This window comes from Hyaena hyaena, unplaced genomic scaffold (assembly GCF_003009895.1).
Source record: "Hyaena hyaena isolate Hyena2069 unplaced genomic scaffold, ASM300989v1 scaffold_585, whole genome shotgun sequence".
NCBI lineage: Eukaryota > Metazoa > Chordata > Mammalia > Carnivora > Hyaenidae > Hyaena > Hyaena hyaena.
This window is the reverse complement of record NW_024081217.1, coordinates 688,183-716,104: the sequence shown is the minus strand read 5'-3', so window position 1 is coordinate 716,104 and position 27,922 is coordinate 688,183. Positions and strand designations below refer to the sequence as shown.

At 42.0% G+C, this 27,922-nt stretch overlaps 1 protein-coding gene across 3 annotated transcripts; it reads left to right on the top strand.

Annotated features, from left to right (window-relative positions):
- The first annotated feature begins 145 nt into the window (after positions 1–145).
- PLAC8L1 (PLAC8 like 1) lies at positions 146–27,922 on the top strand. 3 transcript variants are annotated; one of them, XM_039256685.1, is made up of 5 exons: positions 146–428; positions 6,007–6,112; positions 12,696–12,832; positions 26,448–26,584; positions 27,722–27,922. In XM_039256685.1, exons 2-5 carry the CDS (start codon positions 6,051–6,053, stop codon positions 27,860–27,862), a joined length of 477 nt encoding a protein of 158 aa, XP_039112616.1. In that variant the 5' UTR covers positions 146–428; positions 6,007–6,050; the 3' UTR covers positions 27,863–27,922. The 3 variants fall into 3 exon arrangements, with proteins under 3 accessions (XP_039112616.1, XP_039112614.1, XP_039112613.1); XM_039256683.1 differs by lacking the exon at positions 146–428 and having other exon boundaries at positions 5,787–6,112; XM_039256682.1 differs by lacking the exons at positions 146–428; positions 6,007–6,112 and adding an exon at positions 7,186–7,364.

The window sequence follows — 27,922 nt, the reverse complement described above, 5'->3', positions numbered from 1 at the left end:
CGAACTCACAAACCATGAGACCATGACCTGAGCCGAAATCAAGAGTTAGATGCTTAACTGACTGAGCCACCCGGGCGCCCCTCTGAATATGCATTTTTAAATAAAGCTTTTATTTTGGAATAATTTTAGAAATATAGAAAAGTTACATCTATTAGAGTGTTCCTGTACACCCTTCGCTCATTTTCTTCTGTTAACAGATATCTCCTATGACCTTGTTTCTGTTGTCAGAACTAAATTAGCATTGGTATTTTACTATTAACTACATTCTAGGCTTTATTTGGATTTCAGCTGTTTTTCCACCTATGTCATTTTGCTATTATAGGATCCAACTCAGGATACCATGTTGCATTTAGAATACACTTTTAAGAAATTTTGAACCATTTGACAGTAAGTGGCACACACCAAGACACTTTTCAGTACTTTAGCAGGTAACTGCTAAGAACTAAGACAGTCACCTGTATAATCACTATATGTACACACGCATGTATTTTGCTCAAGAAATTTAACATGATGCAGTAATGTTAGGAAATGAGCTTTCCTAATCAAAATGACGTAATAAAGTTTCCCCAATAATTCGTCAGTAATTTTTTTAAACTCTTAGGATCTAATCAAAGATCAAGCATCACATTTTGTGATCATGTCTCTTAACCTCCTTTATTTTTTTATTTTTATTTTATTTTTTATAGTTTTTATTTATTTTTGAGACAGAGAGAGACAGAGCATGAGTGGGGGAGGAGCAGAGAGAGAGGGAAACACAGAATCTGAAACAGGCTCCACGCTCTGAGCTGCCAGCATAGAACCCGACGCGGGGCTTGGACCCACGAACCATGAGATCATGACCTGAGCCAAAGTTGGACACTTAACTGACTGAGCCACCCAGGTGCCCCTCTTGACCTCCTTTAAACTAAGAACATTTCTCAGCTTGCTTTTCTGTTTTTGGTCTTTTGTGACTAGCATTTATGAAGACTGTGGCATCTATTAGTACTTTATCTCACAATCTGGATTTGTCTATTTTCTCAATATTAGATTCAGATTTAAAAACTTTGACAAGATTGACTACATGAGTGGTGTTTCCCATTGTATCACATCAGGATGGATATATTGATACATTGTTGGTGTGTTTCCATTACTGGTTTAAGTGGTACTTTCAGATTTCTTCATTGAAAAGATAACTTTTCCTTTTTATAATGAATAAGGTGGTATTTTGAGACTTCCATGAATACCCTGTTTACCTGCAGACTTGAATGAAATGGTAGCATTCATTGGTCATCTTTCTGCTGCTTATTATTATGCTGGTAGTTATAATAAGGTGATTCTTTTTTTTTTAATGTTTTCTTATTTTGAGAAAGATAAAATGCGAATGGGGGAGGGGCAGAGAGAGAGAGAAAGAGAGAGGGAGAGGAGAGAATCCCAAGTAGGCTTTGTACTGTCAGTGCAGGGCCCAATGCTGGGCTCGATCTCATGAACTGTGAGATCATGACCTGAGTCGAAATCAAGAGTCAGACGCTTAACCGTCTGAGCCACCCAGGCGCCCCAATAAGGTGAGTTCATAATTTTACCATTTCTTTTACATTTATTAGATATTGTTTTTCTGTAAAGAAGAGGTTTCCCTTTTGCTCTCAATTTTTTTCTTTCATCATTCTTTTCAAATCACTGTGGACTGATGGACTCTTTTTGTTCATATATGCTGTAATCTCAATACATTTACTCATTTCAGAATTACCAGTCCAGGAGCTCCTGGGTGGCTCATTCAGTTAAGCGTCCGACTTCGGCTCAGGTCATGATCTCACGGTTCGTGGGTTTGAGCCCCGCGTCGAGGTCTGTGGAGGTCTGTGCTGACAGCCTGGAGGCTGGAGCCTGCTTCGGATTCTGTGTCTCTTCTCTCTGCCCCTTTCCTGCGTGTGCGCTGTGTCTCTCTCTGTCTCTCTCAAAAATAAAGAAACATTAAAAAAAAAATAAAAAAACAGTCCAAACCCATTATCACCAACAGATCTACTAAGTAGAGCTCAGGTTTTTTTGAGTAAGTAAAATATAGGGCTCAAAAGTCAAAACTTGATCCACTTAGAGCACTTCTACCCTGGTTGAACCATATTCCCAGCTAACCATTCTCATTAGTTTCTGCCTTGTCTTCCCTGTGTTTCTTTTTCCAAAAATAAAGTGTTTATGTGTACTTTTTTTTTTTTTTAATATTTTATTTATTTCTAGGAGAGAGAGAGAGACAGCATGAGCAGGGGAGGGTCAGAGAGAGAGGGAGTCACAGACTGAAACAGGCTCCAGGCTCCGAGCTGGCAGTCAGCACAGAGCCCGACGCGGGGCTCGAACCCACGAACCGTGAGATCATGACCTAAGCGAAAGTCAGACGCTTAACCGACTAAGCCACCCAGGCACCCCTATGTGTACTTTTTAAAAACTGCAGTAGAGTTGACACGATGTTACGCTGGTTTTAGGTGTATGACAGAGCGATTCAGTAAGTCTTTGTTAGGCTCTGCTCACACATGTAGCTACTGACCCTAACCGTGCAGCGCTATTACAGTCTCACTGACTGCAGTCCCTGTGCTGTGCCTTTCATTTCCATCACTCCTTCATTCCATACCTGCAAGCCTGCACCTCCCACTCCCCTTCCTCCCCTTTGCCCACCCCCCACTCCTTTTCCCTCTGGCAACCGCCAGCTAGTCCTCTGTGTATATGTACTTTATTTTCTCTTTTCTCGTACAAAAACGGCATGTTTTATGTACGCATTTTACACCTTGCTTTTTTAAGTTAACCTAGCTTGGGTAGTTTTTCACTTTAGTTCACGGAGATCTTTTCCTTTCCTTCTCCTCCTTCGTTTCCTGTCTTCCCCCCACCCTTTTGTCCTTCTACTATAAATGTGTACCGCAGTTCATTCAACTAACCTATGGGTGGGGGTTTTGGTTGTTTCTGAGCTTTTGATATTTTATAGACTTTATAGGATTAGTGAGTTACTTTGTGAATACGTGATTTTATATTTATTTGTGGAGGTGTATCTTTTTTTTTAAGATTTTACTTTTACGTAATCACTTCACCCATTGTGGGGCTTAAACTCAACCCTGAGATCAAGAGTCACACACTTCACTGACTGAGTCAGCCAGGCGCCCCTCTGGAGGTGTATCTTAAGTGTAAATTTCTAGGGGTGCCTGGGTGGCCCAGTTAAGCCTCTGACTCTTGATTTTGGCTCAGGTCCTGATCTCAAGGTTCATGAGAACTAGCCCGTCTTGGGCTCTGAGCTGATAGCACTGAGCCTGCTTGTGTTTCTTTCTCTCCCTCTGTCTGCCCCTCTCTCACTCTCTCTTAAAATAAATAAACTTAAAAAAAATGTTTAAGGGTAAATTTCTAGCTGTGGGCTTGTAAGTCCAACGGTAAATGCATATATAGTTTTGTTAGCCTATAATCTGGGCAAAAAGGTGTTTTAGGCAGAAGTTACAGCAGGTATAAAGGCTCTGAGGCAGGGGCACGTAGCGGGTGTGCTGAAGGAATAGCAGAAAGTCCCCATGAAGAAACAGGGAGGAGAAGAGACCTGCTGAAGATGTTTTGTACTAGCGGCAGAGCTCAACTAGAGCCCTTGCCTCCATCCAGTCAGTCCATTGCAACACACTTATTTTGTTTCTTTAATGTTTATTTATTCTTGAGAGAGAGAGCATGATCAGAGGAGGGGCAGAGAGAGAGGGAGACACAGAATCCAAAGCAGGCTCCAGGCTCTGAGCTGTCAGCACAGAGCCCAACGCAGGGCTCTAACTCATGGACTGTGAGATCATGACCTGAGCCGAAGTCGGACGCTTAACGGACTGAGCCACCCTGAGTGCCCTGCAACACACTTAGTAAGCAAAGAATGCATACATGCAAAACAGGAATGTATTTGACCAGGGCCACTGTTGTCAGAACTATCAGGGATGAGTAGAGAGAAGTTTATATGGACCAGAGTCCAGTAAGACTCCACAGATGAGGTGGAAGATAATGTGTAAGATCGGAGTAGCCCTTGAAGCAGGGCCATCCATATTCCTAACTTTTATTTTATTTTTATTTAGTTCTTAATTTTTTTTTTTTTTTGAAAGAGAGAGACACAGAGCATGAGTGGGGGAGGGACAGAAAGAGAGGAGGAAACACAGAATCTGAACAGGCTCCAGGCTCTGAGCTGTCAGCACAGAGCCCAATGTGGGGCTCAAACTCACAAACTGTGAGATCATGACCTGAGCCGAAGTCGGAGGCTTAACCGACTGAGCCACCCAGGCGCCCCCTATTCCTAACTTTTAGAAGTAGGTGTGGATAAGGGCTTGAGATAATGCCAGGAATGGAATCTTTATCTGGGAGGAATGAAAGGGAAACTGGAAACAGTAAGTAAATTGGGCCTTATTATAAAGATTCTCAGATTCCAGGATGAAATTTGAAGTTGATTTGTCTGGAGAGTCACTGCCAAGTTTTGATGTGTGGATGAGGTAATAAGTGTCTTCTCTGTCTTCTCTAGTTTGTGGTAGTTGTGTCCGTCTCTTTTCACTGTGAAAAATTCGTTCCTTTAGTAGTTCTATGACTATTTAGTAGACACCTTTGTGCCTGGCTCTGGTAGGGACTTCTTGTTAGCTGATACTTTGTCTCACACTGTTTTTCTCTTCTTGATGCATTTGGACATAACTTCACATGAGGGGTGCCTGGGTGGCTAAATGCCCAACTCTTGATTTTAGCTGAGGTCATGATCTTATGGTTTGTGAGATTGAGGTCCATGTCAGCATGGAGGCTGCTTAGGATTGGCTCCCTCCCAGCTCTCCTCTCTCTCTCTGCCCCTTCCCTGTTCTCTCTCTCTCTCTCTCTAAAAAGAAAAAGAAAAGGGAAGGGGAGGGGAGGGGAGGGGAGGGGAGGGGAGGGGAAGGAAGGGAAGGGAAAAGAAAAGAACTTAGATGCCACCCAAGACTTGCAGCATCCATTAAGTTTTCTAATTGCCCCCTGTTGGGCTTACAGCTCGATCAGTTATAAGGTGGGAACCCTTTTTCTCACTTCCAAAGAACAAAACAACAGGCTAGGACATGATCCCTGCTCCTAAGGGCTTTAGGAATGTGACAAAGGAGTACTTGATGTATTTTCACTTTGGAGGAGCAGGTGTTATTTGTTGTTCCATCCCTTGTTCTCCTTATCCTGGGGTCCGGTTAGAGCTGTGCTGTGCAGTAGTTTAGCTACTAACCACGTGTGTCTAGAGTACTTGGAGCTTGCTGGTCTGACCTGAGGTATGCTGTTAAAAAATTTTTTTTATTATTTATTTTTGAGAGAGAGATAGAGACAGCATGAGCAGGGGAGGATCAGAGAGAGAAAGAGAGAGAGAGAGAGGGAGACACAGATCTGAAGCAGGCTCTAGGCTCTGAGCTCTCAGCACAGGGCCCAACATGGGACTCGAACCCGCTAACTGTGAGATCATGATCTGAGCCGAAGTCGGATGCTTAACCAACTGAGCCACCCAGGCACCCCTGAGGTGTGCTGTTAAGTAGAACATGCTTTCCATTCCACAGACTTAGTATGACAAAGAGATATAAAATGTCTGTAATAATTTCCTTGGATGTCAGTTACATGCTGAAACAATGCTTTGAGTAAATTGTGTTAAAAATACATTAAGAGGCACCTGGGTGTCTCAGTCAGTTAAGCATCTGACTTTGGCTCAAGTCATGGTCTCATGGCCCATGGGTTCAAGCCCCGCATCGGGCTCTGTGCTGACAGCTCGGAGCCTGAATCCTGCTTTAAAATATGTGTCTCCCTCTCTTTCTGCCCCATTCATCTTCTGTCTCTCTGTCTCTCAAAAATAAATAAACATTAAAAAAAAATTTAAAGAGGATGAAATATGGAATCTGCTTACATGTACAGTGGTTGTTCACTGTTTAAAGGAATCTTATTGTACATCTTTTTTGCAAAGCTAGTAATCACCCATTTATTTCTGTTACCCTTACAAACTTGAATTTTCATGTAGAACACATTTATTCGACAAATTCTTGAATGCTTATTATGTTGCAGACACTGTGTTAAGCACACAGAGTGGAGTGGTTAGCAGAAGAAACATGGCTGTCCTTCATGGAAGATGCATCCTTCTAGATCAGGAGACAGAGTTGCCCAGAACCCAGTGAGTGAAGGCGAGTGGGAGGCTGTCTCTGCATTGGGAGGTGTTATATAGGCTTTGGTTCACAACCCTGCTCGTTACATGCTTTGAAGTTCAGACCAGCAACAGTCATTCTCTGTGGGTCCAATGAGAATATATAGCATAGTTGGCAATTCCCTCCTGTTGTCTGTCTGTCTGTCTTTCCTTCTTTCCTTCTTTCCTTCCTTCCTTCCTTCCTTCCTTCCTTCCTTCCTTCCTTCCTTCCTTCCTTCCTTCCTTCCTTCCCTCCCTCCCTCCCTCCCTCCCTTCCTTCCAAATAGTTTATTGTCAAGTTGGTTTCCATATAACATCCAGGGCTCATCTCCACAAGTGCCCTCCTCCATGCCCATCTCCTCCCTCCCCCCCACACCCATGAGTCCTCAGTTCTCAGCATTCAAGAGTCTCTCATGGTTTGCCTCTCTCCCCCTCCCCCACCATTTCCCCCCTTCTTCTCCCCCATGTTCCTCCGTTAAGTTCCTCCTAATCCTCCTATACGTGCAAACATATGATATTTGTCCTTCTCTGCCTGACTTATTTCACTCAGCATAACACCCTCAAGGTCCATCCATGTTGCTACACATGGCCGGATTTCACTGTTTCTCATTGCCATGGAGTATTCCATGGTATAGATAAACCACATCTTCTTGATCCATTCATCCGTGGATGGACACTTAGGCTCTTTCCATGTTTTAGCTATTGTTGAGAGTGCTGCTATGAACATTGGGGTACATGTGCTCCTCCTCCTGTTGTCTTTCTAATGTAATGCTGAATTATGATTGTAGACCCCTTCCCTCAACTGCAGTTTTGTCTAATTTTTTTCTCTCTCTGGACATTTTCCCAGCATTGCTGGAGTCCACGCCTCCACAAGGCATGTCCCAGAGGCTTACTTCAGAGACTCCTAAATACCCCGAACGTGGACATGTCCAGTTTGATGTGTACCTGTCTTTAAAGAAATAAGGTGTCAGTTACAGTGCTATGACCTCAGGTTCCAGAATATCAATGCAACATTCTTTAGAAGAGATGTTTCACTTTGGAGGAAGTCTAAGTTTGGAATCAGTCAGGCTGTTGTCAAAGGGAGAAGGTTAACCTCAGCAGGAGGAAAGCATCCCACTATGAATTGGTTCGGAAATTCCTTCTCTAGATTTCGTGAGGATGTTTCCTTACTCGGCATACACTCACCTATGTTGCTTTCACTCACGTCATCCGAAGATGAGCAGCATTTTATTTCCAGTGCGAGGTAGAGAGTTCTGTGATATTCTTCTAGGTTTTTCTCTTTGGGTAGCATATCAAATCTCTCTGTCTCTCTCTCAATCTCTCTCTTTCTCTTCTTATTAGGAGCCAGAGAGAATAAAACTGGGCTTGAGAAGAAAGTAGTTGCTATCCTTTTCTATGGGTACTTGCAAAGGGGCAACCAATGAGTTCCTTCTGGCCATGCTTGGCTAGTGAAAAGAGAAGGGTTGGCTTGGGTGAAAGGGTGTTGCTTTATTCTTAACCAATGTTGAACCCTGAACAAGTGAAACTTTACTTCTGGTGGCTGCTAGTAGTTTCTACCCCTTTGGAATAAAAACTTGAGGACTTTGGCTTCAGTTAAATTTGAAGTAATCAAGGAGGTATGAGTGGAAGGTGAAATGACACCTTAGTATTTCAAGTTTCATGGAGGAAGAGAGTGAGAGGAAACCCCCCTCAGGCAGAAGCACCAGGCAAGTGGGGCCATGGCATGGGGAATGCGCTCAGCTTTGGGAAGAGAAGGAAAGAGTGAGGTCAGAAAGGGGGAAGGGTGTGCGTATTCGGTAAGAGCAGAGAACTGGAATGACTTGAGTCAGTGTCCTGCCCCCCATCAGATGAAGCCTCCCTCTGCTTCTGTCTCTTAGGGTGACCACACTTCTTGGTTCTCCTGGGACTGTCCTGAGGTTCTCACTGGAAGTTCTCTATCCTGGAAAAACTGGGATGATGGGTCACCATGATTGAAGTTTTAGGTGTTTGGGCAGCACACGTGACAACTGAGAAGCTGCCCCAGGTCTCCTCCCTCCATTCTTTGTTTCTCAGAAAAGGGTACAGAACGCCCTGGGGTAAGTGCAGGATCACTAAGTTACAATAATAACCGCAGCCACCATCAACTGCATGCCTACTATGTGCCAAGTGCATGATCTTGTTTCATCCTCCAGGCAATGGGGGAGATGTGATGTTTTCAATCCAGTTTTATGGAAGAGAGACCAGAGCTGAGGGCTCTGACAAAGTGTGTTTTCCAAAGTCAAACAACTAGAAAGCAGCTGAGCCACATTTGAATTTTAGGGTGCCTAGGTCTAAAATCTGTCCTCTTCCACTAAATAAAGAACTTGCTCAATTTGATGGCAAATGGACAGCTGCTGTGATTTAGCAAAGCTCTGTGACCATCAGCCTCATCTACTGTGACCATCTTTCCTGTTCTTAATGGTAGTAGAAGATTCCTTGGGATACATACAGAGCTCAAAGCTGTGCAGGAAGCTACAGTAGGTGCTCTAGTCTGATACTTGTGGCAGCCCCTGATTAATTATCCAATTTTTAAAGGAACTACTAAGTGCCTGGCACATAGAAGGTGCCCAGCGAAGGGAATCTCTGCTTGTTTTAATCATGACACAGTAAGCTATAATCTTGAGCTGCAGTTCTTTAGTCAGTGCATGTCAATTGAAGCATATTTTAATATTAAAATCACCTAAGATTCAGGGTATTAAGATACTCAGTAATATACTTGCTGAATTCAAAATTAGGCAAACACACAAAAAAGAACCCCCCACCCCCACCCCAAGGAGAAGCTGTTGTCTTTGCTGTTTGATTTGGAATAGAAGACAACCTTCCTTGCCATTATAAAAGCCGTTACACACAAAATGCTGAGATGGAAGCAGAATATTTTATTCTAGGGCTGCAAGCTGTAAAATGGTTCATTTCAGGGAAAAAATCTAATCCAGAGGCTCAGCCCTACAAAATTCCTTTACTAATATCAGAGATAATTGGAAGCTCTCAGTTAAGGACAGAAGTCCCAAGTTGTGAGCATCACATTGAGAGGTAAAAGCTCTGGCCTGTATGGAGGGAGGGATGTAGGAAGCTTTTAGGCCACTCTGCTTTTATTTCCTCTTTTAACACCTGAGAGTTGTACCTTTGCTAGAGAAGGAAACACAGTTAAGATCATATAATTTAGGGGCATCTGGGTGGCTCACTTGGTTAAGCATCTGACTTCAGCTCAGGTCATGATCTCGCTGTTCGTGGGTTCGAGCCCTGCATCAGGTTCTGTGCTGACAGCTCAGAGCCTGGAGCCTGCTTTGGATTCTGTGTCTCCCTTTCTCTCTGCTCCTCCCCCACCCCTACTCATGCTCTGTCTCTCTCTCTCAAAAATAAGTAAAAATTAAAGAAACATCACATAATTTATAACTAGATTGGAGGAGGACTCGAAGATCCCAGAAGAGACATATTTATTCAGTTTGGTCCAGTTCAACAAATAACCAACCACATGGCCACTAGGTGTTAAGGTCGTGTGTTGATTGCTGGGCTTATAGGGAGAAGCAGCATGTGCCCACTGACACCAAGTTGCTCACATGGAGGCAGAGGAAGTAATAATAAAAAATAAAGGTGGTTTCCTCGGGACCAATTTGAAATCTTCATGGCTGTCTTAATCTGCTTGGGCTTCCATATCAAAGTACCATAGACTGGGTGTCCTAGTGAGCAGAGGTTAATTCTCTCACAGTTCTGTAGGCGGGAAGTCCAAGGTTAGGGTGCCAGCAAGCTCAGCTTCTGGTGAGGGCTCTCTACTTGGCTTACATCTGTCTCACTGGGTACTTAATGTGGACTCTTAACATGCCACTTCTATCTGACCAGGATCTCACCTCTATTCCTCATTTAACCTTAATTACCTCCTACAAGCCTTTTCCAAACGCAGTCACACTGGGGCTTGGGCTTCAACATAGGATGGTGAGGGAACACAATTCTGTCTATAACATATGCCCTAACCCACATCGTTAAAATGTTTTAAAATGTACCCATACCATACTTTATATCCGTGTCCACATTTTTTTCCTTTGCTGTCCAGTAAGTGAAATGATTTTTATAATTCTGAAATTATTTGGCTATCAGCGATTAATTCATCTTATGATTGGCGCTTGTTTCTTAGTAATCATTCATACTTGGGATTTTTTGCAAAATGAGAATTCCAAGTTGTTTCTGAATGCAGTGAAATATTTGTGAGTTTGTAAATTGGCTGTTAATGAGATCGGCATAATGCTAGATTTTTGTGTTTCGTCGAGCATTAGCTAATTTTGTAGTCTGTCTTGCAGTTTTTGTATTTTGGAGCCACTACCTTTTCCACGTCTCTAACACTTTGGCAGGCTCTTGGAAAACTTGTTAGCCTCTAAGCGTTGCCTATAAATACCTGAGGGATAAAGGGGCTTCTAGACAGGGAGCTCCTGACCTCAAGCTCTCTTCCAGGCTCTCACGTCTTTTCCAGCCTGTGTCTCATGGGCCCTGAAGACTAGCTCTGTTCCACCCATTCTCTTTCCCGCCAGCCTACCTCCTGCTCCGTGTTCCTTGCCATCTCTGTTACGTTGACATCACCACCCGCCTAGTGGAAGACTCACAGGCTCCTGTGGTCATCATCAGTCTCCATATCCCCCTGTACCAGGTTTCAGGATGGTGTCAGGATGACTGTATAGGTAATTGTCTGGCAACCCTGTTAGGAACACTGATTTCTGTACCTCATGTCTGGAGACCCGCGCTGTTGGCTTGGGGTGAGACTTGGGCATTTGTGTTTTCAGCAAGCTCATGTGCTTATTAAAAGCACACCAGATTTGGGAAGGTGTGGACGTGGGTAGCATTGGTGGAATGAAACAGAGATATAGATCTGAACAAGAACAGTGCACTCCTGTTACATTTATTCCCCCGATTTAGAGGTTCTTGGAGGGCCCTTCTGCTGTTTCCTAATTTTTTTTTTAATGTTTATTTATTTTTGAGAGACAGAAAGAGACAGAGTGCGAGTCAGGGAGGGGCAGAGAGAGAGAGGAAGACACAGAATCCAAAGCAGGCCCCAGGCTCCAAGCTGTAAGCACGAGCCCGATGCGGGGCTTGAACCCATGAACTATGAGTGAGGTCATGACCTGAGCTGAAGTGGGTCGCCCAACCAACTGAGCCACCCAGGTGCCCCCCTTTTGCTGTTTCCAAGATACCCTGAGGGTGTTGCCTTAAAGATGCCCAGGAATGTTCCACTCTGGCCTCCAGGGCATGGGTCCCAGGTGCGGAGCATGGGTGACTAGTACTATAACAACAGCTATTACAGGAAGAAATTCTGCTGTCTTTGTTTATTTTGTCTCAAGCATGAGGCAGGTTCTTTAATTCTTCACAGCACACCAGAGACAGGTACAAACAGTTAATGAGGCTTGCCAAAAGGGAAGCACAATCTAGAATAATTACTACCACGTACAGGCTCCCTCCTCTCCATCTGCCCCTTCTGTAAGGCTGGGTACAACTTAGCCTTCACTGTGGGGCTTACCTCAGGTATCCCACGGTAGGAGCTCAGGCAAAACTGTCCCTAGAAAGAGAAAGATGTTTTCCCACCTCACTTTTGAAGCCCATTCTATTTCCTACTTCAGAATGAGAGAGTAGAATATCTATTCCCTTTAGCGAAAACTAACCCAAAGTTGTACTGTGTGGCCCCACTAGGATATGTTTACAGTAATTTGAAGTCAAGACATCTTTTTAAAATTTTATTAAAAAATGTTTTTAAGTTTATTTATCTATTTTGAGAGAGAGTGAACAGAGGAGGCACAGAGAGAGGAAGGAGAGAATCCTAAGCAGGCTCTGTGCTGTTGGCACAGAGCCGCATGTGGGGCTTGAACTCACAAACCTGAGTTGAACCTGATCATGACCTGAGCTAAAATCAAAGAATCAGACACTTTAACTGACAGAGCCACCCAGGTTTCCCTGAAGACATCTTCTGAAGTCTTGGTTGTTCACTTAAATGATACTGTATGTTCAACTTCCATAGCCTACTCCCAGTTTCCATGTCTGATTCCTTATTAATTTCTGCAGTGAGCACTCAAAACCCTTGGGGTGTAGCCTCACTCAGGTCACATTGTTACATACTTTTGAGGCACAGCAAACTAGTTATATGCCCTTCATTTGACATATTAACCATATGAGGTCATTTTTCTTCATTTCATATTTGAACAAAGGGAAACAGGTTAAGCAACTTAAAACAAGGTCACGCTTCTTGGGAGTGGCATGCTGGGATTTGAACTGAGGCCTCTTGGTTCCAAATTGGTGAATTTATCCATTATGAAACACCGAGGAAGTCATCTGGGCATTAAGGTGGATTGACAGGATCTGGAATAATCATGCCATTAACAGAGACAGGGCACAGTCAGAGGAGAAGGAATAATGAAGTGAGGGGTAGGGAGTGGATGAAGAGGAGCTTGGGCTCTGAAGTAAGAGCCACTTGGCATCCCTGGGTCCCTTTCTCCCCTTTACCACTCTGTCTTGGCTTAATGCTTATTCTTCTGAACCATTATCTTAGTTTTCAAGTTACTCATCCTTTCTGACTCTGCAGGAGCCATGCACCAGCCCAAGCTGTGGTGAAGCAGCCCATCCGGGGAGCCACTGGGAGGACCACCATCACGACGATTGTCCACACTGGTGGAGACTGGAGCACCGGCCTCTTCAGTGTCTGCAGAGACAAGAGAGTTTGTACGTTTTTCCGCTTCATTTTGAGTTCTCCTCTACTATTTTCTTTCTCCAGGCATCAGATGGGTGCAAAAGCTACGTCAGGCACAAGGACATAATTATAATGGTTTTAGAATAACTGGACTCATCTTCTGGTGACTCATATGCACTCCTTGGCAGGAAAAGTCCTGCTTTTCAGGGATAGGAAGGCTTTTACAGAGTCGGTGGTGACTTCAGATTTTTTTAAATGAGAAAATTCGCTGTTGGCAAAGATGACTGTAGTGGGCTCCCCCATCTGCTGCTGGTGGGAGTTTAAATTGGTATAACCTTCCTGCCGGATGGCTTAGCAATACATATAAAAAGAACCTCAAGTGTTACATAGCGTTGACCCAGTAATTACATTTTTAGGCAGTTAGTCCAAGGAAATAAGTCATGTGCAAGGATTTAGCAACATTAAATTTTGCAGCATTGGATATTATAGCAACCATCTGGAACAATCTAAAATGTTCAATGGGGGCATGTGTACAATGAATTATTATACAGCCATGAAAAATCATGTTGTAGAATAACCCTTAATGAGATGAAAGATGTTTTGGGTGTTTTTTAAGTTAAAGAAGCATACTGTAAAACCAAACATGTTAGATACCATTTGTGGAGGGGGGAGGGGCATATTTTAAAAATACCAGGAGGGATACAAATATAAATGTTTATGACATGTCTCCAGATGGTAGGCTAATGAATAATTTTTATTTCCTCCTTTAATTACCTCTTACTAGTATTTCTTTGCTGAATGTGTGATACTCTTTTTTTTTTTATTTTAAAATGTTTTATTTATTTCTAGGAGAGAGAGAGAGAGAGAGACAGTGTGAGCAGGGGAGGGTCAGAGAGAGAGGGAGATACAGACTCTGAAATAGGCTCCAGGCTCTGAGCTGGCAGTCAGCCCAGAGCCCGATGCGGGGCTCGAACCCACAAACCGCGAGATCATGACCTAAGCGAAAGTCGGACACTTAACCGACTAAGCCACCCAGGCGCCCCTGTGTGATACTCTTAAAAGAACAAGAATAATCACAAAAGAAGCCTCCTTTGTTGATTGAAATATTTTCATATGCTGGTTCAGCTATAAAGATGTACCAATAACACGGTCCACTAGCTATGTGATTTTGCCCTGGGAATGAAAGTTAAAGTACACCAATTTTATTTTTATCTTAGGACATTCTGATGTGTCTCTGGTACCACATATCAGCGTTCCCTTCTAGGTCCTGCCTTTGGGAGCAACTCAGTCACAGGGTGTTTCTTGTGTATGTTGGGGTGGGGTGGGAGGTGTCCCTTTGTTGGATAAGCATTAGCCACTAATGTTGAAAATCCAACAGACCTGGGGCGCCTGGATGGCTCAGTTGGTTAAGCATCCAGCTTCAACTCAGTTCATGATCTCACAGTTTGTGAGTTCGAACCCTGTATCGGGCTCTGTGCTGACAGCTCAGAGCCTGGAGCCTGCTTCAGATTCTGTGTCTTCCTCTCTCTCTAGCCCTCCCCAACTCATGTTCTGTTTCTCTCTCTCTCTCTCCTTCAAAAATAAATAAACATTTAAAAAAATAAAGAAAACCCAACAGACCCTGGATGTAATATTTTTGAACACTATGGCTTTCCCTCCTGTTGCAGGTTTCTGGGAAGATCTAAATTTGTTCCTCAGACAGATTCCTCAAACCTCACAGAATTGATCCATCAACAATTGATCTGAGCTGTTACATGGTCCATGCCCCTATTCACCCAAGAGTCTTGCTGAGGCTAAGGTTCTCCCACCATGTTTTGGTGCTCTAGTCACCCAGTCTTGAGCCCTTCACTCTCTGCCTGGGCCTCACAGAGGAGAGATTGCTCAGTACAAAGCCTTTTCCTCCATCCCTGTCCCTTTGCTTATTGGACCTAGAGTTCAGAAGGCTTTTTCCTGCCTCTCCTACCCATGTGGACTTCTGACCAGATAATGATGGCAGCCATTCTTTGATTCTCTCAGCATTCTTCCTTGTTCTCTTCCAGATACTCTGATTTTGGCTCTCCCCTAGTACTGAGGTACAGAAGGCAGAATAGCCATGTGGACATGTGGAGACATAGCATTGCATTGGGAAGTGGACTCTTTTCCTTTCCTAGCTCGTAGGTGGGGGATGGGGGACCACCAGTGCATTTTCAAGTAGGACAGAGCCTTGAATATTCTGTAGTGGTGACGAAAACATGTTTTTATGAGATAGACCTTGCCAGATAGGGATCATAACTCTGCCTCTTACTGGCTATTTGACCTTAAACAAATTCTCTGGATCTTCATGTTGCCACCTTAAAGTGAGTATAGTAAAAGTGCTCACCTAATGGGTTGTTGTTAAGATTAAAACATAATGTCTGGAACCTATTAACACTAGCTTGGGACTTAACTGAATCAGAGTTTTTTGGGTTGCATGTTATACTGAGTTGAATAGTCCTCTCAAAATTCATGTCCACCTATAACTTCTGAATGTGACCTTATTTGGAAATAGGGTCTCTGCAGTGTAGTGTAGTTAAAAAGAGGTTATAGTTGATTAGGATGGATCCTAATCCATTGGCTGATGTTCTCATAGGAAGCAGGAAATTTGGACACAAACATTCAGAAGAAAAAGCCTGGGGAAGACAGAAGCAGAGATTGGAATAATGAATTCACAAGCCAGTGAATGCCAAGGATTGCTAGCATCACCAAAAGCTTGGAGAGAGGCATGGAACAGACTATTCCTCTGAACTTCTGGAAAGAATTAATACTGCTAACATCTTGATTTCATACTTCTAGCCTCCAAAATTCTCCAGTGAGAGAATGATTTCTTTAAAAAAATTTTTTTTAATGTTTATTTTTAAAGAAGAGACAGACGGAGTGTGAGCAGGTGAGGGGCAGAGAGAGACACAGAATCCGAAGCAGGCTCCAGGCTCTGAGCTGTCAATATAGAACCTGACGCGGGGCTCAAACCCACAAACTGTGAAATCATGACCTGAGCCAAAGTCGGACGCCCAGACTACTGAACCACCCAGATGCCCCTAGAATAATTTCCTTTTAAAATTTTTATTTAAATTCCAGTTAGTTAGCATACAGTGTAATATTAGTTTCCTGTGTACCATATAGTGATCTAACAATTCCATATATCACCCTGTGCTCATCACAACAAGTGCCCTCCTTAATCCCCATCACCTAATTTGCTCACCGCCCCCCCCACTCACCTCCCCTCTGATAACCATCAGTTTGTGAGAGAATAATTTCTATCTCTTAAAGATGCCCCGTTTGTGGTATTTTGTGATGGCATTCCCAAGAAACTAATATACAAACACTGGACTTCATTAGAAGGCTTTGGGGGTAGCTCACAAAATCAAAAAATCAACTAAAAATTAAGCTCAGAAAAGACAAGCTGCATTATCAGGAGCTAGCCAACAGTCTGGTTAACTCCAAACATTTTTATCCCTTTGAGACTAAAAGGGATAAAAATTTCCTCTCTGAGAATTGATGGAGCAGATGGAGTTGGATTTGCCGGGCTTAGGTCATTCGGAAGGGCAATCCTATCAGTATTGCCCATGGTAATGAAGGGATAATTTCCCAGAATTACTATCGGGGTGCTGTTATCAGGAAATGACCAAAAATACACAATGCACTCAATCAATCTTAGTTATTAATATTGTTGTTACTGTAAGTTGTTACTATCCTCTATCATGTTGGGAGCAAAGAGTAGAGTCTGGAGACTTCGACTGGCTGCTGCACAGTGATCTCTACTCCATCCCAAGAGCACCTAAGAAGTTGGCTAAAAAACCACCATCCTGGGGTGCCTGGTGGCTCAGTCAGTTAAGCATCTGACTTCAGCTCAGGTCATGACCACACGGTTCGTGGGTTCAAGCCCTGCGTCGGGCTCTGTGCTGACAGTTCAGAGCCTGGAGCCTGCTTCAGATTCTGTGTCTCCCTCTCTCTCTGACCCTCCCTTGCTCACACTGTCTCTCTCAGAAATAAATAAAACATTAAAAAATAAACCCACCATCCTCACCACCCCCTCTGCCTTAAATGTTGCCTCACTGCTTACCTCTCTTCCCTACCTCCATTAATGTTTCTGAGGAGTCCTTGCTTGTCCATTTGATAGCCCATTCTAGGGGCAAGGTGAGAAGGGAGAAAATGTGGAGAAACAGAATATTCTTTACATTTGGCATGATCCATGGAGAAGAGGCCCAGGGTATACAGTACAAGGTGCTCTTGAATGTTCTGTTTTCCAATTGTTATTCCCCAGATGGGCCTCCATTTTATGACTGCTCAGTGTGTCTCTAAGCTGACTGTTTCAGAAGAAAACTTAAGGATAATATCACTTCCGTCCCTCGTTCTCTGCACTGTAATTCCCGGGACACGGGTGGAGTAGGAGTGCTCTAGATCCTGGGTTTCTTTCCTTTGTTGTTAAAAAGGGCTCCTTTATCCACAAAATTCCACTTCGAGCAAACCACTGTGAAAACAGTTGTGACAAACTCGGGAACAAAAAGGAAAGCTGCTTTCCATGACCTTGTCCGAGCCAGATTCCTGTCCTGGGACACCTTTCCATTGAATGTTGAGAATTACTGTTACAATTTGTCATCCATTAGACAAAGGGTATGTTGCGAACAGCAATGATTTTCATTTCTTTTTGACATTTTGCTTCTTCATTTTATTGCAGTTACTTTTCTTTCTTTCTTTTTTTTTTTAACTGCCTCCCTCTTCCCACCTTGGCGCTTTTATCTGAATTCACAGTGCACTGCAGTTGGCAAATGGGTGCTTCCACATCCTTGGAGATGGGGTTTCTGAAAGCTCAGCTGTGAAGATAAAGCCGAGGGGAAGTGTGTGGCTGCTAAGTGGCATTGTGAGTAAAAGGCAAGCTGTCCCGGCTTTGGGAATGTTTGTGATGTTGCCCCAGAGAAGGTTTACATGGAAGGTGGAATCAACATTGGTTTGTCAGTCAACCCATATTGACTGAGTTCTTACCTGTGTGTAGCCAAATGGTGGGTGTTACAGACATAATAGTGAATAAGAGAGAGATGTAGATAGACAATAAGCATGTAAATCAATAAGCAAAAACATTACAGTTGTGATAAGTGCCACGAAAGAAATAAATAGGGTGCTATGGAAGGAAACCACAGGGGAGTGGGGTCAAGGATGGCCTCTTTGAGGAAGTGACTTAAGCTGATTCCTGAAAGATGGGAAGAAAGCAGGCATTCAGACAAGCTCCCTGTGGTGGGCATCATAAGCACCAGGGGGTAAAGAGCTTGGTGCTGCTGGTAATCACCAGTTGGCCAAGATGGGGAGAATGAAGAGGGCCAGGATTTTCTGTGGCCTTCGAGAAGAGGAAGAAGGCACCGAAAAGCCCTCAGCCTGGGATTTGTGTTCCTGAACTGTATCTTGGGTAAACTATACACTCCCTGAAGGCAGGGTCCACTGTTGTCTCACTTACCACAGGAGGCACTTAGAACTATTTCCTGGACATCCCATTGATGAATGAATCTTAACCTGTATTCTCACTCGATTCTTTCTTGTCCTTCATTGAAAGAATCATAAATCTGCTGAGTTGGAAGGGCTTTTGGAATCAGCTGGTCTGGCCTCTCACCTGCTTGGTTAAATCTCTTCTGCACTATGCCTGGCAAGGAGAACCTGATGGTCTTGGCTTTCTAAACATTTCCAGGAAGGAAGAATGGCTTCTCTCCTTTGAGCCAACTCAGTGCTTTGAAAGAAAAAAAGAAAAGAAAGAAAAAAAGAGAGAAGATTTTGAATAGGTTTGCCTGCACATGATGTAAAATTCAAAAGTACCCATACCTTTTGTATATTTGCCATCTGTCCACCAAGTTTCCCCCAGAGACACCTGCTCTTACCTGAGTCCAGGTAGAGTCTTTATGCTTCTAAAGGTATAAAATAATTTTAAATGAAGATGGGTTAATCTTTTTATTATAAAGCTATCATTAACCATCATAAAAAAGAAAAACACACAGTGCTTATACATGAAAAAAGCAGGGTCCTGTAATCCCAGCTGTCAGAGATAATCATTATTAATATTTTGGTATCTGTCCTTCCAGAAATTTTGCTAAATGTATATGTATATAATTTCCACAAATAGTAGAATTGTAAACATACAGCGTTCTGCACCTTTGTTTCAGTTTAACAATATACCCTGAGGATCAGACCGTATCAGCACTTCTGGAGCTAATATTTTAAATTGCTGCATAGATTCCCTTGTATGAATGTACCATGATTTATTTATCCAGAAATCCCAAATGGTGCAGCTTCATGTGTCTTCCAGCCTTCTTGCTATTCACATCAATAGTCTGTGAATGTCTTTGTACAGATGTCATTTTTGCACGTGTGTGAGTTTACCTGTTGGATAATTGCTGAGGAATAAGCCTGCTGGTCAAACAGTATGTCCCATTTAAAATTTTGATAGATGCTGCCAACCGGATCTCCGTTTGGAAGTTGTACTAATTTACACTCCCGCCCACAGTGTATGAGTGTGCCCCACTTCTTTTTTGAGCATCTCTTACTGTTAGATGGTTCTGACTTTCTGTAATAATTGATCTGAACTGTGCCTCACTGCAGCTTCCTCCCACCTTCCCTACTTTTTGTTCTCTGGGGCTCCGCATTCTGGTTTTGTGTAGGCTTTTTCTTTTTATCTTGCCTCCTCTGTGAGTTAGAAGGATGAGTAATGAACCACATTTCATGCATGAGGGTGGAGCCCATCTCAGAGGACAAGCCAGGAATATTTAGGCTGTGGGTGCTGACATAACCACCAGGCCTTTGAGTGTAACATAAGAGGAAGAGGCCAAATTTATGGTTCAAATCCCTTTGTGAGCCTGAGCTCCTTTTAATATACATATATGTAAAACAATATATATTTGCATATATGTTTATATACAACATGTGAGTATGTTCACCTTGTAAAAAAAAAGGAACATTACAGAACAGGAAAACATGTCTTCTCTTTTTTATTAAATTAGTTTGGAGGGTTTCCTTCCAGATATTTTTCTCTCTGTTTATATACGTATCCATTAGTGGTATATACTATTGTTTTATAACTCTTTTTAAAAAGTGCTTATTTATTTTTGAGAGACAGAGAGAGGCAGAGAGAGAGTGAGACACAAAATCTGAAGGAGGCCCAGGCTGTCAGCACAGAGCCTGATGCAGGGCTTGAACCTGTAAACTGTGAGATCATGACCTGAGCTGAAGTTGGACACCCAACTGACTGAGCCACCCAGGCACCCTTGTTTCATAACTCTTTAAACAAAGCATAAATAGGGGCACCTGGGTGGCTTAGTCATTTAAGCGTCCGACTTTCGCTTTGGTCATGATCTCTCTGTTCGTGTGTTCTTGCCCTTTGTTGGGCTCTGTGCTGACTGCCAGCTCAGAGCCTGGAGCCTGTTTCAGAGTCTGTATCTCCCTCTCTCTCTCTGACCCTCCCCTGCTCACGCTGTCTCTCTCCTAGAAATAAATAAATAAATAAATAAATAAACAAAGCATAAATAGTTCTATGTTGTACATATCACAATGCACTTTGATTTTTTAAATTTTTAATTTAATTTAATTTTAATTTTAATTATTTTTGAGACAGAGAGAGACAGAGCACGAACAGGGGAGGGACAGAAAGAGAGGGAGACACGGAATCCGAGGCAGCCTCCATGCTCTGAATTGTTAGCACAGAGCCTGACGCAGGGCTCAAACCCACGAACTGCAGGATCATGACTTGAGCCACAGTCAGCTCAACTGACTGAACCACCCAGGCTCCCCCATTTTGATTTTTTTTTTTTTACTCAAAATATGTCTTAGAGATTTAATTCTGTTGGTATTTAATCTTCCATGGCACTCTAATTATTCCATAGTAGGATTTATACCGTTGTGGCTTATTTACACTCTCATCTATTAGTGCACATTTAAGTTTTAAATCTCAAGCTACAAATAAGGCTGCAGTGGACATCCCTGTGTTCCCTCTCTGTGTGCCTGTGTAAATGTACTCTAGGGTAGATATTCCTAAGTGGAATGACAAGATCCTAGAGTACTTAAGGTTTTTTTTTTTTAATGTTTTTTATTTATTTCTGAGAGAGAAAGGAGGGTGAGAGCATATGAGCAGGGGAGGGTCAGAGAGAGAGGGAGACAGAGAATCTGAAACAGGCTCCAGGCTCTGAGCTAGCTGTCAGCACAGAGCCTGACACGGGGCTTGAACCCACAAACCGTGAGATCATGACCTGAGCCAAAGTCCGACGCTTAACCGAATGAGTCACCCAGGTGCCCCGAAATGGCTCCTTAAAGTTTTACTAGATTCACCTCCATTGCCTTCCAAAGTGGCTGTGCCAATGCCGCTTCCAGTGGGTACCTATTTCTCTATGGTTCCCAGCAATTTAAAATTTAAAAATTTAGAAAAATTTGGCATGCTTTTCAGTCGTCTTCATATGGATTTTATTGATGACTACCAACAATGAATAGCTGTTATTGGCTGTTTGTGTTTCCTCTTTGGTAAATTACTTGTTCATGTCCTTTACCTATTTTCTTCCTTCCTCCTTTCCTTTCCTTTCCTTTCCTTTCCTTTCCTTTCCTTTCCTTTCCTTTCCTTTCCTTTCCTTTCCTTTCCTTTCCTTTCCTNTCCCCTCCCCTCCCCTCCTTCCCTTTCTCCTTCCCTTTCTCCTTCCCTTTCTCCTTCCCTTCCCTTCCCTTCTTCTTTTTAATCTTGTATCAATTGATGTATAGGAGTTCTTTGCATGTTCTGGATACTTAGCCTTGGCCGGTGATGTATGTTACAAAATTTTCTCCTACAGACTCTGTGGAACTGTTTACATCTTCCCACTCTTGTGCCTTCCTCTTAAGATGTGAGCCAAGGTTACACTGGAGCAGTAACATCTGACAAAAAGGAACTTTCCTAAAGTTGTATGACGTAAGCATGTCCCATGGGAATAAATACAAAGTAGTGGTAGTAAGGCTACTGTCTTGGAGCAACAAGCATTGTGGCACACTCAATACACAAAACATGAGAACATGCGGTGTTATGTGTAGTAGTTAAAATCTTGGGGTCAGACTGCCTGAGTTCAAATCTGGTCTCTGTCCTTTCCTTTTTTTTTTTTTTTAATTTAAGTTTATTCATTATTTATTTTGACACGGACAGCCAGAGCCAGAGCCAGAGCGAGCGCAGGCATGAGAAAGGGAGGAATATAGAGGAAGAGAGCAAATCCTCATCAGGTTCTGTGCTGTCAGCACAGAGCCCAGTGTGGGGCTCCATCTCACAAACCGGGAGATTGTGATCCTGTGAGATCATGATCTGAGCAAAAATCCAGAGTTGGATGCTTAACTGACTGTGCCACCCAGGTGCCCCTGCTGATTCCTAATAAATCTATGAAGTGGGTGAATTATTTTTTTTCTTTTCAAATTTTTATTTAAATTCTAGTTAGTTAACATATAGTGCGATGTTGGTTTCAGGAGTAGAATTCAATGATTCATCACTTACAACACCCAGTGCTGATCCCAACAAGTGCCCTCCTAATGCCCATCAGCCATCTAGCCCCTCTCTCACCCACCTCCCTCCATCAACCCTAGTTTTTCCTCTATCATTAGGAATCTTCTATGGTTTGTTTCCCTCTCTCTTTTTCCCCCTCCTTTATGTTCATCTTCTTTGTTTCTTAAATTCCACATATGAATGAAATCATATGGTATTTATCTGTGTCTGACTGACTTATTTTGCTTAGCATAATACACTCTCACTCCATCCGCATGGTTGCAAATGGCCAAGATTTCATTCTTTTTGATGGCTGAGTAATATTCCGCTGTGTGTGTGTGTGTGTGTGTGTGTGTGTGTGTGTGTATGTGTGTGTGTATACACCACTTCTTTATCCATTCATCAGAGTAGTTCTGTTTTTAACTTTATGAGGAACCTCTACACTGTTCTCCAGAGTGCCTGCACTAGTTTATTTTCCCACCAACAGTTCATGAGTGTTCCCGTTTCTCTGTATCTTTGCCAACACCTGTTGTTTCTCGTGTTGTTAATTTTAGCCATTCTGACAGCTGTGAAGGGTATCTCATCATGGTTTTGATTTGTATTTCCCTGATGAGTGATGTTGAGCATCTTTTCATGTGTCTATTAGCCATCTGGATGTCTTCTTTGGAAAAGTGTCTATTCATGTCCTCTGCCCATTTCTTCACTGGATTATTTGGGTTTTGGGGGGTGTTGAGTTTTGATAAGTTCTGTAGATATTGGATATAACCCTTTATCAGTTATGTCATTTGCAAATATCTTCTCTCATCCTGTAGGCCGCTTTTTAGTTTTGTTTATTGTTTCCTTTCCTGTGCAGAAACTTTTTATCTTGATGAAGTCCCAATAGCTCATTTTTACTTTTGTTTCCCTTTTGTCTGGCAACACGTCTAGTTCGAATTTGCTCTAACTGACATCAAGGAGGTTGCTGATAGGATTTTGATAGTTTCTTGTCTCATGGTTAGGCCTTTAATCCATTTTAAATTTATTTTTGTAGAAAATAAAGAGTATAAGACAGTGGTCCAATTTCATTCTTCTGCATGTTGCCATCTAGTTTTCTCAACACCATTTGTTGAACAGATGGTCTTTTTCCCATTGGATATTCTTTCCTGCTTCGTTGAAGATGAGTTGACTCTATAGCTATGAGTACATTTCTGGGTTTTCTATTGTGTTCCACAAATCTATGTGTTGGTTTTAGTGGCAGTACCGTACTGTCTTGATGACTACAGCTTTGTAATATGGCTTGAAGTCCAGAATCATGATGTCTCCAGTTTTGCTTTTCTTTCTCAAGAATGTTTTGGCTATTTGGAGTCTTTTGTGGTTCCATACAAATATTAGGATTGTTTATTCTAGCTCTATGAAAAACACTGATGGTATTTTTATAGGGATGGTGTGGGATGTGTAGATTGCTTTGGATAGTATCAACATTTTAACAATATTTGTTTTTCCAACTCATGAACATGGAATGTTTTTCCATTTCTTTATGTCCTCTTCACTTTCTTTTATAAGTGTTCTATAGTTTTCAGAGTACAGATCTTTCATCTCTTTGGTTAGATTTATTCCTAGATATCTTATGGTTTTTGGTACACTTGTAAATGGGATCAATTCTTTGATTTATCTTTCTGCTGCTTCATTATTGGTGTATAGAAATGCAAATAATTTCTGTATGTTGATTTTTATATCCTGTAATTTTGCTGAATTCATGAATTAGTTTGAGCAGTTTTTTGGTGAAGTCTTTCAGGTGTTCTATATAGAGTAACATATCTGCAAATAGTGCAAGTTTGACTTCTTCCTTGACAATTTGGATGCCTTTTTTTTCTTTTTCTTGTCTGATTGCTGAGGCTAATACATCCAGTACGATCTTAAATAGTAAAGGTGAGAGTGGACATCCCTGTCTTTGTTCCCGACCACAGAGGAAAGGCTCCGGTTTTTCACCATTGAGGATATTAGCTGTGGGTCTTTCATATATGGTTTATGATGTTGACGTATGTTCCATCTTTCCTTACTTTGTTGACAGTTTTTATCAAGAATGGATTCTGTATTTTGCCAAATGCTTTTTCTCTATTGACAGGATTATATGGTTCCTACCCTTTCTTTTATTAATGTGGTGTATAATATTGGTTGCTTTGTGAATACTAAACCACCTGGGTGAATTACGTAAGTCCTCTTGCCATCAGTTCGCTTATCCATTAAGATGGATATAATAAAAGAATCTATATTATAAGATTGTGAGAATTAAGTGAGTTAATGAATGCAAAGTATTTTTAGCAAGGCTTGGCACATGGTGAAATCTAATATTAGCTATTACATAATAAGAATTTGGCTTTCATGTTGTTTTTGATCATATCTGACTTCTGTACCAAGGTAATTGAATGTGTGTTTTGTTGTGTGGCCTTCAGCATTGAGTACTTCATCGTAATGAACACTTAGATAACACAGTTGTATGATGGAAAGGATTAAAAGTAAAAATAACAGCATATATTTTTTAAAAAGGCATAACAGTCATAAAGATAAGATATAGGAGTTCCAATGGGCAAAACAGCTTCTTTACAATATATTTACTGAGGATGGTGGGCATTTCTCTTTGCCAGTTAAAATGGTACAGCTTGGGCAATTGTGTAAACACTATCTATTGTTCACTTGGCTTGCCAGCTTTATAATTATACAATTTTGATTAATTTTTTTATTTGCAGGCATTTACAGTATTTCATAATCCATGCATAAAATGAGATTTGATAGATTTTGTTTTTATGTGCCATTGATTTCCAAGTCTCCTAATCTAGATTGCATACAATGTGACTACTGTGAACTCACAGTAAGTTTACTGGACCATCTGTCCTCTGAGCTCTTCATACCAGGGGTCAGTGCTTGGTGGGGCCCTCTGATCTTGCTGGGAGTAATGCTTTAAAAAAATTTTTTTTTTTGAGACAGAGAGAGAGAGAGAGCACACACATGTGCAAGCTGGGGTAGAACAGAGAGACAGAGAGAGAATTCCAAGCAGAGCCCAATGCAGGGCTCAAACTCACAAGCCATGAGATCATGATCTGAGCAAAACCAAGAGTCAGACAGTTAACTGACTGAGCTACCCAGGTGCCCCTGTGCATTTTTTTGTGTATAAATTATGTCTGAATAACATTTATTGAATACATGCTTTAAAGATTATGGCTAGCTTTTTGGTATTTAATTGTTAATTATTATTACTATGTTTTGCTGTTTCATAGTCCTAATTATTTGTATTCTTCGAGGTCATCCTCTTTTGCGATGCTGGGTGACATAACCTCTTAACTGTATACCAGGGATTCTTAACCTGCAGTTTGTTGATAACTTTCAGTGATCCTTGGACCCCACAAAACTGAATGCACGATTTTGCATGTCCGGGTATCTTTCTTTTCCCTTGAGGAGTGACTTCACAGTTATCACAATATTCTCAAAAGGGTCTGTGACCCAAAAGATATTTAAAAAGAACCTCTGCGTTAGATGTTTCATGCAGACTATGTAGGAAACAGTATCAGGAGTTAAAGATAAGTGGATGAATAAATGATAGACTCTTTCCAGTTGATGCTAAAGGAACCAAGCCTCTAATAGTTTACAGATTAAAACTGGCAGATGTCGGTGGCTCCATGAAACTAAAAAAATTAGACTAACCTTCTGGCCTGAGAAATGGAATACAGTCCTGATGAGAATAGCAGACAGAAACAGTGCAGCATAAAAGATCATTCAATCACATTGACAGAAAAAGGTGCCTGTTATTCAAAAGTATCATATACTGGATCTATTTTAAATGTTGAAAATAGATAGATGAACATAATAGAAGCAACAGCTATGATTCAACTGTAAAAAAAATTATTTAATACTTTTCTCTTGACAGGAAAAAACAATTACCATCGTGAACGCTAACAGAATTGTATCAGGTTCAGCTTTGCCAATGTTTAACAAAAGAAGACAATTTTGATGTGGCTCAGTTATGGCAATTTTCATACACTGAGTTTTGACAATTGGTTATTCATTCTCAGTCCCTGATTGCAGGGAGGCAGTACAGCATTAAATTGATGGCACAGGGTTGTAAATGCTCTTTGAGATGTGGAGTTGCTCTGAGCACATCTGAGAACCTTGGTTTTCTTTTATGTGGTTATTGACAGGTTTCTGTGGTCTGTTTTGTCCAATGTGCCTTGAGTGTGACATCGCCAGGCATCATGGAGAGTGCCTTTGTTGGCCATTGTTACCTGCGTCCACCTTTGCACTGAGAATTGGCACCAGAGAGAGGCATAAAATACGGGTAAGTGTGTTTGAAAGTGCATGTGGACTTGGATCTATATAAGAACCTGGATGTCTTTTAAACCTGTGAGTTTCAAAAAAAAAAAAAAAAGAGTCTGAATGAGGCTGCTTAAAAACACCACACTTAGTGGAAGACTTTGAGAAAGGAAAGGGAAGACACGTCTGATTTCATTCATTATTAGGATGTATGTAACCCCAAATGCCACATTATGAAGAGTATTTCCAAGGGGTACCTATTACAATGCTGATTACTGGTCACTGGGCTACTTCTGTTTCTCTCTCTTACTGCATCAAGAGAAGATGACAGGTAGTATTTCCTCCTGCACCCAAATTTGGAAGATATACTTGGGATGGTCTGACTTAAAAGGAAGACTATGTGGCATACGCAGAATTCACTTTGGGGTTTCCCGGGGGTTGCTTCAAAGAGCCAATCAATCTCCAGGGCAGCCAAGACTGAGGCATAGTGAGAGACTGAGCACAGGCAAGTCAGACCTATCAAGACGTGGACAGTTACAGATAAAAAAAGACATCTCCTTTTATATTCATGTGGAATGATCCCTAAAATATATTTTTAAGTGAAAAAAAAGTACAAGGCACAGAAGTATGCAACTATTTACATAAAAGGACTCTATATATACTTATGTAGACATAGAATTTGTCTGGAAGTGTATATAAAAGAACTGCCAGCAGCGGTTGCCCCCAGACAAATTCCCTGGGTGGCTGGGACAGCTGTGGAGGAGGATGTTCTTTTTACCTCCTATGCCTTCTTACTGTGAGAATTCTGAACCATATGCACTTAGTACCCACTCCAAAGAAGTAGATAATTATAAATATTAAGTCCTAATAGAAAATAAAATGATGTTGACAGAGAAACCAGTGGCTTCAAGTACGATGTCTGTATCAGAAGTCCTAAGCAAGGACCAGTCTGTGAAGTGCAAGGATTGATAAGTGGTTGAGCTGCTTGGCACTTGGGTATCCTAGTGGATTGGTATCCCTGGGCATGGATGTAGGACATTGACTTGGTGGATCTTGGAAGCCGTGGATGGGATAGACCATCAGGAAATATCGTAGAGGCCCCGGGGTAATGGCCATGAGCCTGTGTGATTGGGCCAGAACACAGACCTGGGTCTCGCCCTAGGGCACACTGTGTGAGGACTGGCTGGTGGTGCACTGCTGTTGGCCCTGTTCCATCTGTCAGGTGGCCCGGGAACTCAAGATGAGGGCCTCCCAACTCTATGAAATCTATACAGCTCCTTCAACCAAGGACAACTTTATCTGACGGAGCAAGAAAACTCCTCCTCCTCACCCCCCAACCCTCCTCTCAAACCCTTTTTCAGAG

Excerpts from the sequence above, each read along its gene's own strand:
- PLAC8L1 (XM_039256682.1), top strand. The coding sequence starts at position 7,240 with ATGAATTGGTTCGGAAATTCCTTCTCTAGATTTCGTGAGGATGTTTCC. Across the intron at positions 12,833-26,447 it reads CTGCAGAGACAAGAGAGTTT|GTTTCTGTGGTCTGTTTTGT; the intron begins GTACGTTTTTCC and ends GGTTATTGACAG. Across the intron at positions 26,585-27,721 it reads GAGAGAGGCATAAAATACGG|GGCACACTGTGTGAGGACTG; the intron begins GTAAGTGTGTTT and ends GTCTCGCCCTAG.